The sequence below is a fragment of the Pagrus major genome, chromosome 6 (genome assembly GCF_040436345.1).
Source record: "Pagrus major chromosome 6, Pma_NU_1.0".
NCBI lineage: Eukaryota > Metazoa > Chordata > Actinopteri > Spariformes > Sparidae > Pagrus > Pagrus major.
This window is the reverse complement of record NC_133220.1, coordinates 6,763,898-6,782,017: the sequence shown is the minus strand read 5'-3', so window position 1 is coordinate 6,782,017 and position 18,120 is coordinate 6,763,898. Positions and strand designations below refer to the sequence as shown.

At 41.1% G+C, this 18,120-nt stretch overlaps 1 protein-coding gene across 1 annotated transcript; it reads right to left on the bottom strand.

Moving 5' to 3' along the window:
• Window positions 1-5,226: 5,226 nt before the first annotated feature.
• LOC140998643 (uncharacterized) lies at window positions 5,227-8,318 on the bottom strand. The gene is made up of 5 exons (XM_073468987.1): window positions 8,292-8,318; window positions 7,202-7,495; window positions 6,429-6,542; window positions 6,195-6,336; window positions 5,227-5,840 (listed from the first exon to the last, which is right to left on the bottom strand). Exons 1-5 carry the CDS (start codon window positions 8,292-8,294, stop codon window positions 5,506-5,508), a joined length of 888 nt encoding a protein of 295 aa, XP_073325088.1. The 5' UTR covers window positions 8,295-8,318; the 3' UTR covers window positions 5,227-5,505.
• Between the last annotated feature and the right edge of the window lie 9,802 nt (window positions 8,319-18,120).

Here is an 18,120-nt window from a genome sequence, read left to right as displayed (position 1 = left end):
TCTCTCCAGATGAACCTCAGCACCGGTGTGTCAATGGGCTGCAGGCGGATCTGATGGAACATAGCCTTTATGTCCCTGCTCACAGCAACCGAGTGCTGACGGAACCACAGTAGGACACCAAGTAGGGACGGCCCTAAGGTTGGTCCAAGCAACAGTAGCTCATTCAGTGACTGTCCTCGGTATTGGAAAGAACAGTCAAAGACAACTCTGTCCTTTCCGTTGTGATGGACCATGTGGTGTGGGATCAACCATGACTCTGATGACTGGCTGGCTTCTCCTGGTGAGACCCTTGATACATAATCAGCTTCTTCCAGCTTCCGGATCTCAGCGCAGTAAGACTCAGCTTGTGTGGGGTTCCTAGCTAGCTTCCGCTCTGTGCTACGAAGCCTGGAGAGTACTGCTTCCACAGGAGCATGGAGAGCCATGTCGGTCCTATGGCGCAGAAGAGGCGTGGCATAGCGTGAGATGCCACCTACTGTTACTCTGGTAGTGGCTGTCTGGAGCAGAGTAAGAGCTTGCTGGTCCTCCTTTGAGCGAGTGGCAGCCTTCTCACTGTAGGGTGAGGCGTCCATCTGCCAGAGGCGCTCCACGTTCTTGAGAAGCTCACTGGAAGCTGAGGCGGTGGCGACATGCAGGCATTGCTGGACCCCAGGTGAAAGATGGACAGTATCAACTGGCCCTTGAAGCGACCAGCCCAGCTTAGTGCAGATGGCAACAGGTCCACCTGGTGGTCATGCATGCACCGGTTGGACTGGGGTAATCAGGTGAGGCATGTCAGACCCTATAAGGAGCAAAGGTTGGGCACGGTTCACCAGTGGTAAGGGAAGCTCTCTGAGGTGTTTGTATTTCTGCTGCAGCATGGCAACTGGATAAGTGTGTTTGGCGAGAGCCAGTCCTTCTGCGGTGAAGGCGTTGGATATCTTGTGCTTCTCGGATGGCCGTAGTGGTGATGATACTTCCAGGGAGACTGATGCACCATTGAGTTGCTTAACGCTTTGGTGCACAGTCTGCAGGGGTAGAGTCTCTGGATGGCAGATGAGGTTGAGCTGTTGCACCACTTGAGGAAGGACAATGCTCCTCTCTGAGCCGTCATCGAGTACGGCATAAGTCTCCATCCTTCGGTTGCCGTTATGGAGGAGGACCTTGACCACTTTAAGCATTACCCTTTGAGATCTGTTGGGCCGGTCCAGATACACCTTTGTGGGAAGAAAACTGACCGTGTATACCTTATGCTTGGTTTCGTGGACTGACTCATGCAAGACAGTGAGGTGCGTTTCCTTACAGGTTTTACAAGGGCGCTTAAGAGTGCAACGGTCCTCGGTGTGATCGCGTCCGCATTTCCGACACCGTTTGCCATCCTTGAGCCACTGTAAGACCTGGTCGGTGTTCAGCTTCTTGAATTCCTCACAGGAGTTAAGGTAGTGGTCGCGACTATCACAATATGGACAGTAAGGTTTAAGCTTGGATTTGGCCCTTGCCTGTGTAAGCTCTGGCCCGGTTGTCCCTTCCCTGTTTACCTTCTCAGTGGTATTGAAGCACACAGTCAGCTTCTCTTTGGGTTGGACAATTTGGTGATCTTTCCTAGCCGGTGTGACTTGAGAGATGATGCCACCTGAGCTGTCGTATGGGCTAAAGGTGCTGAGGTGATGACATGCACCGAAGGGTGTGTCACCGGTTGTATCACAGGAACAGGTGCTAACACTGGGGCAGGTTGTAGTCTCACAGATCTAGATGCCATGGGTACTGGACCCTGGAGCTGTGCCGTCGGGTTTGCCAGGGGAGCTGGTATCGCTGGGGTGGCAGTAGGTTGCAGCATTGGCTGTGGTCCAGCAGGAGGTGCCGTAGAGACTGGAATGACTCGTTGCCCCACTTGTGGGGGAGGAATACGCGGGCGCACTACTGGTGCGGGCGTTGGATGTAACTGGGTTGACGGTGACAGCTGGTAGGTAGATGACAGCATGTCAGCCTGTACTGGCGGTGGTAAGTCCAGGAAAACGTTTGACTTGTCCGAGGGCGCAGGTGAAGGTGCAGGCGTCCTGCTATCAGAAAACATCGACGAACGAAGCTTGGCGATCTCAAGGTCTTGTTCCGCTCTCGTTAAGCGCCGCTGTCTTTCTAGCCGCTTAGTGAGTGCTTCTCGGGCTTTGAGTGCCTCTTCTTGGAGCTGCTGTGCTTCTTTCGCTTGATCATCCAGCAGTTTACACTCCAAGTCAGCTTGAGTCTCGTGCGTAATCGAACGGCGGATATCTTCCAGTTCCAACTGCTTTATTCTCTCTTCCATGATTGCAGCTTGTGCAGTTGAGAGACCCTGAGTGGGATACGTACCAACAGAGTAATATGTGCGCCTACTAGATCTGCTATGAATGTACAAACTGCTGCTGGATGTCCTGCTCGGGTTGCTGCCGTGGTGGCTGTAGGAGCGGGAAACAGTAGCATGTGGAGCTGGGTGCATGGATGGTGGGAATCCAACTTGGTAGTCCTCCAAGTAAGCAGGTAATCAGTGGTCTCTCCGCGGACGGCTCCGGTGCTCGGAGATGTCTGATGCTGCATTGTCCATGATCTTCTTATTTGGTTGCACTCAATCTGGCTCGAAGGACCAATGTTTGAGGGCACACCTCTTTAAACAGATAGCTGGTTGAGGCGGCAGATCATGGACTGTGACTCCAGTCAGAGAATCAAGGCACTTTGACACAGAGATCTGATTTCACTCCTTTAATGAGGTTGTTGGAATCTACGTAACGTACAACAAATGTATGTGTGTAGGTGGGTGTGTGTGTGTGTGTGGTATCTCCTCAAGAACGCACACGTCATTAGCGAAACACAGAACGTCCATGCAGCCTCACACCTCTGCTTGTCCTGTCAGTTGTACCAGTAGAGGGTGCTGTCGGACCTTGACCTATAGGGCTTTCTTACACTGTGATTTATGAGATTTTTATATTTTTATACTTCGTCTATTTTATATCAATATTTTGATTTTTTAAAATTTGTTTCTTCTTCATCATTCTCCTGACAATAAACAAACATGCTCATATTGTGCTTCTCAAAACTGTGAAAACATGTTCAGTTTGCTACAACCACTTTGCTTTGTTGGTGTGTCCTATGTGGCCTGTGTAGTGATACAACTCAGCATTAGTTTGGAGTCACTGGGTCACATGACATGGAAGCTATTGGGGGAAAAAAAAACATCTTATACAAATATTTTTGCTAAATAAATACAAAACACATAGCAATCATAATAAGTTCACTACATGAGATCAGTTTAGTATTTTTTTTTTTTATCATAATTTTCACTTATATCATCAAGTCAGCATGAAGAAACATTTGTTTTTCTGTAAATCAATCAAACAGTAGTGTAATTTACTGATGGTCCCTAAGTCAGCCTCCAGTGCAGTGTGAGGTTCTGGGAGGCTCTCTGGAGTGGATGTCTGTCCAATATCCAACCTGAAACTAACTTCACCTCGGTCACAGTAGGTGGTGGTAATGCACCCTAATGTTGATCACCACCCAAAGATCCAAAAGTCTAGCTGCATAGAGACCCAAAGTCACCCCCCCTTCCAGTTTCCCTAATGGGACCTTGTTTTGGAAAATGTATGGAAGTGAATAGAGGAAAAACAAATACATTTTTGATACTGTTTGAATTGCATCATGAATCACACGTAAGTTTAAAAGATATTTTTATAACTTGAGAAACACAGTTTGTAGTAAATAAAGTAAAATATCATCTAGTTTTGTGTTAAACCGCTCGGTGAACTACATCGTCTCATTCAACACGTCACCAGCACAACATGGCCGCCAACTCGGGTCAGAAAAGGTACTAAAAAAGGTGAAAATCACAATAAATCTGGTCATTTCAATGACTGCGGTTATCTCTAAAGGTTTGTCAGCTCTGTGAGCTGCTGATAAACAGGAGCAGCTCTACAATGTTTAAGTTATGGGTTTTGGTGACGGTTCAAAGAGATGATGTCACTAACACTACTGTTGGCTGTGTAGTCTTTATAATTATGTATTTTCAGTCTGATATTTCATTAGTTTTATGAAAAAAAACAACTGGCTTTCTCAAGTTGAAAAGTTAGCTTTTAAATTGACAAACGTGTGATTCATGACAATTCAAACAGGAGAAAAAAAATTTTCAAAAACATTTTTATCTCATAGTTTTTCTAAAATAAAGTCCCATGAGGGAAACTGGAAAGGGTGTGACTTCTCGACTTAAGGAATGATTCAGCTGGGATACAGAGATATGCAACTTAAAACTAATTTGGCCCAGGGACATAGATTCAGGGCCAATAGCTCCTTCCCAGCTCCCTTCTTCTGGTGCCCTGCACACCTGTGAAGTTTTAATGTGTCGTACAGCTTCTTCAGTGTGAACTTTACCTGTGTAAATTTTAGAGGCGATACAGATGCTCAAAGTTGGTCCTTCTTGTTGTCTTTGGAGAAGGTACTGATACTTAGTCAGCACTGAAAGGTCTTTGCCTTCACACCTAACCTGTTGGGTTAACCTAAAAACAGACCATTTTCCCAGTTAGTATGACGAAAGACAGATCAGTCTCAGTATTGATAAATGAACAAGCCTCAGACAAGTATTTCAGGATTTATACTTGCATTACTCTCTCCATAAAAATACATTTCATTTCACAGACACCAAAATGTATCATTGTATAAAAATGAAAAAAAAAAACAACAAATCCACACATAAAATAAAAAATATAAGTTTTACAAATATATTTTTGAAGCAGACAAATATTTACTTATATAAATGTAGTAGAAATCCATAAAAATATGAATGTAGAAATATTGAATGTTGCTACATTTATACACAAACTGTGTAAACTTTTGTAAACTTTACTGCATTTGTGTTGGGTTTTTTTATTGTTATTTTTTTTTTTTAGACTCCCCTGACGTGCCTCAATTCATTTTGAATGACCTGTAGCCAATCAGTTAGCTCCTCACTCCTCACATACATATCTGTATATGGGTATTTTCCCTGATTAACAGGTTAAAAGCTGTTAAAACTGTTGTGGTTTTATCCTACGGTTTACTTTGTTGGTTCATTCAGTCCATTAAAAGTGTGTTTCAGTGATCCCACAGTAAAAAGCTCCCAAATTATGTACAAGCTGCCTTACTTTTCATCTCTTCCTGTTAATCAGTATTCATAACATGTGATTTGCAGTCCAACAATAGTAATAATGCTTATGATCAGTTACCTCTTGAGCTCTTTGTAACACCAAACAAAATAAATATACAAACTAGAAGCATTAAAGTGCTGCATGAACTTCTGGCAGTCCCCAGAATTTGATTTCCCCACGTGGGACCTGATGATGCAGGATGACAATCACCACAATCCTTTACTCCTCTTGGTCCGTTTGTAAAAAGTCAGTGTGAACAGGAGCCGGACCAGAACTGAAATGCATCACCTTTTCCCCCCTTGGTCCTGATCAAATGATGTGGTGTGAAAACACCCTTAAACAGCTGTTATAAAGATTCATCATCACGTTTCTTGATTTTTCTTCAGCTTAATTTCAGATGGCTGGAAAGATTTGGATCCACCTTACGGAGAGCAGCGATCAGGGCCGAGCTGGCTCTAGTTCCCTTTTGTCGCACTGTGTCGATCAACTCTCGTGCTTTATCCTGTATGACCGGTTTTGTTTTAACTGACTGCATTTCTTCATAATTTATAACATCCGGATAAAGTTTATCCAGAAGCTGGTTCAGAACAGGTCCAGACACTCCAGACACAAACTCTGCCCGAATAGAGCTCAGCTTGTCGTTTGCCGGCACATTGTCCTCTGCTGGGACCTCGTCCTCTGCTCGGACATTCATCTGTGGAGTTCTCCTGCTTGAATCTGGAAGATATCAGGGATAAAACTTTTAAAAACCAACATCACCCTTAAAGAAAACTCTTAGAAAGTTCAACTGAAATTCCAACCACCTAATTACACCCAATTTTTTTGATAATTCCCAAAGAAATTTACAAAATGTTGAAAAACTCCCCATCAACGTTTAAGAAAGTGAGGAAAACATTCCTGCATCGGTCCGTCTATCTGGATCGGCACCAAATGTTAATGAGGTCTACTCTGGACTGTTCACTGCATCCTTTCAGATTTGAATGCATCAGAGACAACACACACCCTTCAACATCACCGCTTCAAATCTATTCTATTCCTCTCTGTTGTTCCATCAGGTGGATGAAGTCTTACCAGTGAGATCAACGTCATGCTCCCAGACCACCATCTGTCTTTGATCTTTGACTGTTAAAGTCACTTCTTCGGTGTTTGTAGGCAGGCGGACCTCAAACGTTGGGTCGTAATTTGGTCCAAACTCCAGGTCGAAATCTGCACTCTGAAAACCAAGTGTCAGAATCTTTATAGTGTCCAATGATGAGTTGTGTCAGCATGCTGCAGCACTAACAGACTTTTGTTTCAAATACTCACCTTAGGCTGTATTTTAATGGCCTGAGGACAGTGAAGACTGTAACTTTGATCTTCAACGAGTTTACATTTTGAAGGAACCTGGATGTTCTCTGTATATCGCTGCTGTTTGCTCACCTGAAGAGACATCAGAACATTTTAACATGTAAACCGTTTCTCCTCAGTAGAGCCTGACATTAACAGGCCAATTATATCTCATCACAGATAAATCAGTATCAGTGTATTTGTAGGTCGCCAAGTACCATCATATACTGCATCAGTAGAGTGGGGCTGCAACTAGGGCTGGGAATCGTTCAAAACACTCTCGATAGTGGTACCTTGACTTCGATACTGGTTTCTGAACAATCCTTTCTTCAGTACCAATACATTCATTCAAAAATATGAAACATCAGGGTCCACTCACTTCAGATATTCAAGACACGAGAGCAGCTAGGAGCTGCTTGCTCTGCTTTTACAAGTGAATGTGGCAAATTATTTTAATGATCCGTTACCAAAACAAGATTGAATAACACAACAGTTTGTTCTGCGTAAAATTTACTCTTATGGTTTCCCTGTTGAGCTGCAGTGGAGGGGCAGTGAAATTTATCCTCCATCACATACATTGAAAGAACATTATGTAGGGATCTCTTAACATCCAGTATGAACAGGAGAAGTCACTACAGCAAGAACACGCTGCTCAGTGTTCATATGAACATATTACTGTTGTTGTAAGACATATTGTAAAGTTGTCCTTTAGGAGACACGTTTGGACTGACAGCTGTAACATGAAGCTTTACCTCGTCCAGATGGATGTTCCTCGGCAGGAGAAACACGTTGAGTTTTCGCCTCTGTGTTTTTGGGTTTGGTTGTCCGAGGAACAGCAGGACTTTGCTGCTAACTGGTCTCATTTTGTTGCTGTTCAAAAACCTTTTAATAAAATCCTTCACAATGCCAAAGGCAGAGAAGTGAGAGACTGTGACAACCACATGAGTGTCTGTAACCTCCAGCGGCTCGAGGACGTTCATTCCATCACCAGTGATGTGGACGACAGACAGCAGACCTTCAGGCAGCGGAGCTGTGAAAACACAGAGCTGTTTTGCTCATTACAACTATAGTCCTAATTGTATTGAGTTTTCCAGAACATTGAGCTGATTCTTTGTACAACTGTTGTCCAGGTTGAGCAATTTATTGAACACATATTCAGTGATGGAGGATGGGAAGTCGGTGACTGACTGTGCCCTTGCTCCTACAAGGGGAGGATACATTGACTGCTAGTCCAAATTAACAATACATGAAAATTGTGCAAAATAAATAAAAAGAAAATAGTTTATTTTTTAAAATGATATTCAGACGATAAGTTGTGACAAATTTGGTGGATGTGAACTTTCCTCTAACACCATCCAGTTTTGCTTGAAAAGTAAATTTTTAGTTTTTTGGGGGCATTTTCTTCTTTGTTTCACAGTTTGGCAGTGAAGAGTCGATGGGCCTGAAAGGTAACTTCAATGCAATAACACTAATCAAAATAAATTTCCTGTTGAAAAAATAATGAACTAATTGTTTCAGTCATACTTAATGTCACAATATAAAAATGTACAACTTCTGTGCAAAATGAAAAATGAAGGGCAGTCAGATTCTCTCAGCACAGCAGTTGTCTTTTTGTTTCTCCTGATGAAATCTCCTTCACATCACGACTTAACTTCCTTTTTGTTTCAATCAGGGTTAAGAAAGGACATATGATGAGACTATTGCACCACACCCTAAGAACGTATAAATCATCAGGATGTTGTTTGTTCAGACTGTGGCTGTAATGAACCCTGCAGCCTGTAGGGGGCAGTAAAAGGACTAATCTAACAAAACTCTATTAACACAGAACAATAAAGTCCTTACCATCCATAACTTCACAGTGAGGCAGGTGGAGCTGAGTGACAGCAGCATCCTCTGAACACTTGATATTGAACAGCAGCCCTGCAGCCATCTTGTCAGCTGATTTGAGGAGGCCCTCATCCCATTGGACAGTCCTGTACAGCAGCTCCGCCTCCTGAACCATAACAAACACCAGTCCAGTCGATTCACACTGGAACACACCTGGACCAGAACACCTGAACCTGTAGGACACAGTTTGTTTATTTAGTTTGTTTAGGCATAAACAAAAGTCACTGAAGATTTTTCTCTTCTGATTAAAATGTCTTCCCCAAAGCTACAGAGTGAACCTTTAAAAGAGAGCCAGGTTTGTGACACAGAATAGATTCAACATACCTCGCTAATCCACTAATCTCGCTCTGTAGTACATTTCTTATAGAGCATTTGATGTGTTGTTACCTGTATGATGTCTTTCCAGACTCAGTTAGTAGTTCAGGTAGGAAATGTTGCTTGTCCTAAAATTAAAAGAGTCACAAACTTAGTTAAATAAACTGGACGGGAGAGTTAATTAAAACACATTGAGATGGGGGCAAAGACTGCAGCTCAACTCTCCCAGTTACGTACAGTTTAGTCTATATGCACTCCTTCATATTTATTCATCAGTTCATTGTCCTTTGTTAAAAATATTATCATCATTAAGTGAAATTATCCTGCACAAGTGAAGCCTGCAGGACTGTGATGGACAGAATGCAGGAGGTAATGAATACTAAACTCTGGCTGTGGTGAAACTAAGAAACCCCAGTCTAAAACTGACATTTGTATTTTGAGCCTCTCCACACAGAAGCTGATGCTGCTGGTTCGACCTCTCTGGATCATCAGGACACAGCTGCTCCACTTTAACTTCTTTACTCTCCTCTTTGATGTCGTAAGACACAGGGAGGTCTGACTCAGATGTGGATGGATCTAGGGGATGGAGACGCAGCAGATGTCAAACTTTCACACATCCTGGTGACCCAACATTCATAAACTTCTAACAGCCAAGTCCACAGTTCAAAGCCGTTATCTATTGGCAATGAAGAAGAGAGATTCAATCCCTAATAAGCATTGAGGCAAACCAAATACAAGACATCATCATTCCCAACAGAAAAGAAAACAACGCAAAAGATCTGCTGCTGAGTGTCATTAACACACAGCAGCCAATCTTACAGTTACACTTTAATAACAGTTTAAGTTTCTTTACAATATTCCTGTAGGCTTTTACTCACATTGTTCATGTCTGTCAGGTGGAGCCCTGTTGACGTTGCCAGGATGGCTGCCGAGTGGCAAGAATTGCCTTAGACGACTTTGATCGTAAATGGCAATACTTCTCTTTATATTTTCCATTTTGTTGTGTAGATATTCAAGGTGTCTCCTTCCTTGAGTATAGTTCGGATGAGTCTGAAAGGGATATGAAAAAGCACAGTCACAATCTGATAATGTACTCAGATACATGATGATCAAGATACTTGATAGTCGTTACCTTTTTTCTTTTCCAATACTCTTGAAGTAACTGATGTTGGATTGTCTGAGAAGAGGAGACACAAAAGGGCAAATGATATGAATAAAACTGAACCAGTTAAATATAATGGGGCACTTTTTAATCAGGGTATTGTGGAACACAAGGAACAGATTTGTGTGCATCTTTCAGGGAATCTACCTCCTCCTTTCCTTTGCTTTGTTGGACCTGTTTAAACTCATTTTGAAGCTCAGTCAAGCGCCGGCAGATGAGCTCTAAATGAGCATGCAGACGCTGGTACTCACTGTACAAGGTGGCAAAATCATTCTTATACCTCTGACGCTGCTCCGGAGAGGTGATCACTGTGTACTTCCTTGGAGGGAAAGGAGAGAAAATCTTAGTGAGAGAGTTTAAATATGTATAAATTTCTCTTTCAAGTATTTGGCTCAAGTGAGAGGAAGAATGATCATTAGAGGGAGACTTAATGAGAGGTGCTAAGGCCTAGTCCACATGTACATAGGTGAAAAATAATCACCTTCCAGACGAGTTATTTAGCAGCATTTCAGAATAATCTCTGTGGTCGGTTGCTTAGTTACATAATTCCTACGTTACATTGAAAATTGATGGAAATGAACCTTCACTGTCAACAATCGAATTCAAAATGCAGTATTGACAATTTCTTTACAAAGACGGCTCATGGAGGAAAAACTGAACTGACTGAACTAAAGTGATAACATTGGCAAAGATCCTTTCTTGATTTTCTTGGGAAGATGGTTTACTTTGTAACAAACTGTTACTGTTACCATCTTCTTAAATAAATCAATAAAGGATCTCTGAAACACCTCAGAGGCTGCTGGAGTTACCTTCATACCAGTCTCTTGTCTGTCACAGGATAAGTGTCAGTAATTCAGTGCGTCCATCTTAAGTCTCTGCACTTCTTCTGCATTATGAATATAAATCATTTAGCAGGACATTTTGTCTTCATCCTAAACACAGCATCTTCAGTCTGGTCAGTTTACGGTAAAAAAAAAAAAAAAAGTGTCTTACTCTGTGTCTGAGGGTCCAGTTACAGTACTGGACCTGATGATCTTTTCAAGTTGATCTTGGGACAAGTCACTATCCAAAGACAGCTGCTCCTCTTCAGAAACATGACTCTTCTCTGTACCTCTGTGGAGACAGTCCTGTTTGACTGAACTGATTTCTTGATTGGAAATCCAATCCAATACTGTTTTTAATCCAGCATTCAGTCTGCAATGAGAATATTTTTATTTTTATTTCAGCTCCTCTGCTTTCATTAACACTAATAAACTGCTCTTCCAGTAGAAGTGGTGACAATAACTGTGGTAGACCAGCAGGATTTAAAATGTCATCACTTTGTCATTTTATCATATTGGACATTTTACACATTACATTTTGTCACAATAAGCGCATTAATTCTTGTATTGTGGCTAAAAATGTTCTTTTGTGAGGTCACAGTGACCTTTGACCACCAAAACCTAATCATCCTTGAGTCCAAGTGGACGTTTTGTTTTCAGATGTAAGAAAATTCCCTCAAGAAGTTCCTGAGATCAGGAATGGGACTGACAGATGGACGGACAACATGAAACATCATGCCTCGGCCACAGTGGTCGCTGACACTGAGGCATAAGAATCCATTTTGAGAGTTACTGAGTGATGAGATACTTCACTAACTTTGTGCAACCGCTACTGTAAATTCTTAGTCATCTGTGCCATTTTATACATTCGGCACTAAATGCAATACATTAAGACTTTAAGTCAACATTTTGTCTTCATCCTAAATCTTCATCCAAGATGCATCATCTTCTATCAGGTTAGTGTGAAAACATTGTCTTACTTTGTTCCTGAGGGTCCAGGTTCATTACTGAACATTGGACGATGATCTTTAGAGCCGTCAGTCTTCACAGACAGACAGTCAGATTCTCCAGACTCTGATTTCCGTCTGTTGTACTGAACTCTGCAAACACCAGGATGTTTTTATTCAAAAACACATGAATCCTTCTTAAATTCTCTACTTAAAGTCATTAAAGATGTCTAAAAACACAAAGTGCTGCTACTGTCCATAATAAGGTGGTTTAAAAGTTTGTAAAGTCAGTGACAGCTGTCACAGACACTCAGAGGGAGATGTGACAAATTAGTTCTCTGTGTCACAACGTTTTGCAGCAAACACTGAATTAGTTGGTATCAGTTCTCTTACTTTGTGTATGATGATCCAGGTTCATTACTGAGCATTGGAGAATATTCTTCAGACCAGATTCTCTTCATAGACACATAGCCGGACTCTGCAGACGCTGGTCTCATTCTGTTGTATTTAAGTCTGCAAACACCAGGACATTTTTATTCGTAAATCATGAATCCTTCTTAAATTCTGATTAAAATTAAAGTAATGTAAAATGTAATTTTAGACATATTTTCAACATCAGTCACAGACGTCTAGAGAACTTCTTGTGGGTCAAAATTAAAGTTGTGATCACAGCAGCTAACAGAATTGCAAATGATCACATTCTGTTTTACTTGTGTTTTACACAAAGGCCCAACTTTTTGGGAGTCTGGGTTGTAAGTAACTGCTAATCCTGCTGCTGGAGACACTCGACAACAGGATGTGTGATCTGGTTATAGCTTGTGATTATGAAATAGATTTGCCAACAACACCTGCTCAAAAATATGGAGGTCTGACAGAGTATTTCTTCAATTCCTGAAGCGTAATGTTACTCTAACATTTAGCAAATGGCAAAATATAATCAGCTAACACTGAATGAGTTAGTGTCAGTCCTCTTACAGTTTTTTAACTTTTTGGAGAAGATGATCTTTAGAGCCGTCAGCCTTCACAGACAGACATCTCGATCCTAGAGACTCAGCCCCGTCCTCGTCTTCCTTCACAGAAACATTCATCTTCTGGTCTGAAGTCAGTCTGAGAAGATAAACAGTGTAATAAAACCACCTGGTCACCTTTCTTTGAGTCTGTGCTCGTTTAGTCTTAATGTGGATTAATCATTATATCAGGACTTTGCGTCCACAGATGAATCAAATTGTCGAGTTCATAGAGTGGTGTAGTTTGTAGTCCTAAAACCCGGAAATCAGTTAGTATTTTAGCACTTCCGGTTCCCTCATCTCAAAGTTAACGGGTCTCTTTCAACATTCGTTTCGGTATCTCACTATGGGACACGCCCCCTGCGCTTGTCCCCAGAAGCTATTTTTCACCGCTCCCTGGAGGAGGGACTTCCTCCTCCTTATAAAAAAGCACGCCAAGCTAGCCTGACAATAACTGTGGTAGACCAGCAGGATTTAAAATGTCATCACTTTGTCATTTTATCATATTGGACATTTTACACATTACATTTTGTCACAATAAGCTCATTAATTCTTGTGTTGTGGCCAAAAATTTTCTTTTGTGAGGTCACAGTGACCTTTGACCTTTGACCACCAAAACCTAATCATCCTTGAGTCCAAGTGGACGTTTTGTTTTCAGATGTAAGAAAATTCCCTCAAGAAGTTCCTGAGATCAGGAATGGGACTGACAGATGGACGGACAACATGAAACATCACGCCTCGGCCACAGTGGTCGCTGACACTGAGGCATAAGAATCCATTTTGAGAGTTGCTGAGTGATGAGATACTTCACTAACTTTGTGCAACTGCTACTGTAAATTCTTAGTCTGTGCCATTTTATACATTCGGCACTAAATGCAATACATTAAGACTTTAAGTCAACATTTTGTCTTCATCCAAGATGCATCATCTTCTATCAGGTTAGTGTGAAAACATTTGCTTACTTTGTTCCTGAGGGTCCAGGTTCATTACTGAACATTGGAGGATGATCTTTAGAGCCGTCAGCCTTCACAGACAGACAGTCGGATTCTCCAGACTCTGAACTCGGACTGTTGTACTGAACTCTGCAAACACCAGGATGTTTTTATTCATAAACACATGAATTCTTCTTATATTCTCTACTAAGATCTTTTAAGATGTCTAAAAACACAAAGTGCTGCTACTGTCCATAATAAGGTGGTTTAAAAGTTTGTAAAGTCAGTGACAGCTGTCACAGACACTCAGAGGGAGATGTGACAAATTAATTCTCTGTGTCACAACGTTTTGCAGCAAACACTGAATTAGTTAGTATCAGTTCTCTTACTTTGTGTATAGTGGTCTACGTTGAATCCTGGCCATTGGAGCATATTCATCGGACCGGTGACCCTTCACAGATCTGGATTCTGCAGACTTTGACCTCCATCTGTGTAAACACCAGGACGTTTTAATTCATAACTCATGAATCCTTCTTAAATTCTCTGATTCAAATTAAAGTAATATTTTCAACACCAGTCACAGACGTCTAGAGAACTTCTTGTGGGTCAAAATTAAAGTTGTGATCACAGCAGAAAAATAACTGCAAATGATCACATTCTGTTTTACTTGTGTTTTACACAAAGGCCCAACTTTTTGGGAGTCTGGGTTGTAAGTAACTGCTAATCCTGCTGCTGGAGACACTCGACAACAGGATGTGTGATCTGGTTATAGCTTGTGATTATGAAATAGATTTGCCAACAACACCTGCTCAAAAATATGGAGGTCTGACAGAGTATTTCTTCAATTCCTGAAGCGTAATGTTACTCTAACATTTAGCAAATGGCAAAACATAATCAGCTAACAATGAATGAGTTAGTGTCAGTCCTCTTACCGATTTTTAACTTTTTGGAGAAGATGAACTTTAGAGCCGTCAGCCTTCACAGACAGACGGCTCGATCCTGGAGACTCAGCCTCGTCCTCGTCTTCCTTCACAGAATCACTCATCTTCTGGTCTGAAGTCAGTCTGAGAAGATAAACAGTGTAATAAAACCACCTGGTCACCTTTCTTTGAGTCTGTGCTCGTTTATTCTTAATGTGGATTAATCATTATATCAGGACTTTGCGTCCCCAGATGAATCAAACTGTCTATATATATATACTATATATACATATATATATGTCTATGGTTTGTAGTCCCAAAACCCGGAAATCAGTTAGTATTGTTGCACTTCCGGTTCCCTCATCTCAAAGTTAACGGATCGTTTTGATTTGGTTTTCAGTTAAATGCCTGAAATAAGGTGTGTGGTTACCACAGGCTGAAGATATTTACATGTTTTGTTCTACGACATAAAATACATCATTAAATGTCCCACAGTTTAATTATAAAGCGCTTATGTGTGTAAAAAACAGTGGTTGCTAACAAGTGTCTAATTGAGACTGCAGCGGTTGTCGCGGACATTAAACGTCATCACAGCGAACAGGAGACTCATCTACTCACTAGTTCGTCTTTACAGGCCGACTTTAGTTACAAACTATTCTAACTTTAACTTTACAACTTGTACATTTATCAGTTTATACAAAACGTGTATAGTAACTGTGTAGTAAGACGCTTAGTGGTGGTGACGTTTAAATCACGCGACCGTGTAGCCCAACATTAGGCTCGTTCGAGATGAACTGCGCCTCGCCTGGAAGGTGGACGAGACCAGGCGGCAGCAGCAGGGAGCGGTGACAAAAAGCTGCAGTCCAGTCGGACAGTTTCCAGCCGCCGTCAAAGAAAATACAGGAAGTCACAGAAATATTTACATCCTGTTAGATCCACCTGTAGGCTACCTGTAGTTTGCAGAACACGTTCGGATAGCTATATATATATTTGTAATTATATACAGTATATATGTGGGAATATGTGTGTATCTGGCATTGTATTCTATCCTTTGTACTTTTTGTCTGCCTTGTAAAGCACTGATTGCTCGTTTTGATAAGTGTTATATAAATAACCTTTATTTTTATTATTATTATTATTATTATTATTATTATTATTATTATTATTATTTTTATCAACCACACAAAATATGTTTGTTAACAGATTTAACCTTCATTGCACAACATGAGATTCATATAATCTAGCATTGAATATAACAATTACACAGAAAACTAGGATTTTCGACAAAACGTAGTGTTTGTAGTCCCAACTAAGAGCCAATCAGCTCTTTGATCAGGCGACAGCCAGGCGTTTCCCATCATGCCCTGCGGTCTTGCAGTCGGTGGAGAGCAACTGCGGCTCCTGGCTCTAAAAACTGCGGCCGCCTTGATCTCGTGAGGTTATCGTTGCCGGCGCGTGCATGACGTCAGAGCAAGTCGGGATCAAGTCGGACACAAATCTAACCGGCATGCATTGTGCGGTGGTCGCCGGTGATCGATTCTGCGCAGGCCTGGCTCATCTCGAACGAGCCTATAGACTTATATAAGCATAGACGACTTAAATATGGACAACTGACTGCATAATATATGAATCAGAATCAGAAACACTACATTAATCCCCGACCGGAAATTGCTTGCGTCACAGCTGCTCCCATTCAAAGTCAAGAATATGCAGAAAAATAGTAATAATAACAATAATAATGATGATGATAATAATAATAATAATAATAATAATAATAATAATAATAATAATAATAATACAAACTATATATATAGTGCATATTTATAAAAGTAGTCTACTGCAACTTTACTTTTTTTTTTTTTACCATGTAATGTTATTTTATACAATATCCTATTTTATAATGTTCTGTCATGGAGTTTATCACTTCACTGCTAAAAGAAAAGAAAGCAGGCTCACTGCCAGTTGCAGTTTCTTATCTTGATTTGCGGACTTTTTAATTATTTGTCTCCATGATTGTTAATTTTATTACTTAAATTATCAGAAATCACTGTGTAAAAACGACGTTGGTACTTTTTATTCCAACAGACATCACATTTACGTGTCAGGATCTGGTTATTGTAGACACAGATTCAATATTTAACCGTCATTTATCATCACAGTAGCAGAGTTACAAACGTTGGCAGCTGTAAACACATAAAAACATTATAAAAATACATCCGGTGGTTTGGTGCCACCTGTTTACTGAACATATGAGGAGTAGTTAACGTTTATAATCATCAGAGGACGTAACAGACGTTGTTTTTGGTTCCTGTCTGTTTCCTGAATATATTCGTACGTGTGTGAATGTGTAAATGAGAGACATTAACTTACAGCACTTTGTAGAAGGAGCTTTGTAAAGTTCACTCCATTCACTTGTATCAGATCTGCCACATCCAATATGGCGGCGACGTCGTCGTATCGCAGCAACGGGCCAACCCGCTCAGTGAGGCGTCTGTTTACATGTCTATGGTTTTTAGAGCCAGGAGCCGCAGTTGCTCTCCACCATGGATCTATTATTAATAATATTAGTAATTAGTAATATTATAGATCCATGCTCTCCACCGACTGCAAGACCGCAGGGCATGATGGGAAACGCCTGGCTGTCGCCTGATCAAAGAGCTGATTGGCTCTTAGTTGGGACTACAAACACTACGTTTTGTCGAAAATCCTAGTTTTCTGTGTAATTGTTATATTCAATGCTAGATTATATGAATCTCATGTTGTGCAATGAAGGTTTAATCTGTTAACAAACATATTTTGTGTGGTTGATAATAATAATAATAATAATAATAAAGGTTATTTATATAACACTTATCAAAACGAGCAATCAGTGCTTTACAAGGCAGACAAAAATAATTATATATATATATATATAGCTATCCGAACGTGTTCTGCAAACTACAGGTAGCCTACAGGTGGATCTAACAGGATGTAAATATTTCTGTGACTTCCTGTATTTTCTTTGACGGCGGCTGGAAACTGTCCGACTTGACTGCAGCTTTTTGTCACCACCGCCTGGTCTCGTCCATCTTCCAGCCGAGGCGCAGTTCATCTCGAACGAGCTTATTAACTTTTTACTGCTAGAGATTTAATTTAGGCTTCGAAAATCACAAAAATTGTGTTTGTCTGTGAGGATTATCTTGCTGGACAAAACGTATAAATATCATAAACTTGTGTTTGACACGGAGATTATTTTTGGCCATGTTCAAAAATCCAATGGAAAAATCCCAGAGGCTTTTTATGGAGGGAACCAGGGCGATGCTAACTTCAGAGTTAGCCTTCAATAATACGTCATCCCTCCACCACTCTGACGTCATTGGTTCATTGAGTGTCGAGAAAACTGACTCAGAGACTTTAATCTTAAAATAATAATAAAAAATGTTGTTTCCACACTCACCTGCCTCAGACTTCAGTCCTGCACCTGCTGCTCCGTCGACTCAAAATGGAGTCTGAACCGACAGACTGAACAGTTTCACTTCCAGGTTTCCTACCTGTTCACTTTGAGGTGTGTGTGGGTGGGTGTGGGTGTGTGGTGCTGTTTAACATGACGTGTTTATGAGCTGACTGAACTGAAATGACTTTGAATCAAAATGTTGGTTTCACACATTTCAGATGGAATTATTCTACTTTTGCTTTCTCTA

Bases quoted from the DNA above. Each gene is read 5' to 3' on its own strand.
- LOC140998643 (XM_073468987.1), bottom strand. The intron at 6,543-7,201 runs GTAAAGCTTCAT...ATGTCTCTTCAG, and splicing joins GGAACATCCATCTGGACGAG to GTGAGCAAACAGCAGCGATA. The intron at 6,337-6,428 runs GTGAGTATTTGA...CTTGGTTTTCAG, and splicing joins CCATTAAAATACAGCCTAAG to AGTGCAGATTTCGACCTGGA.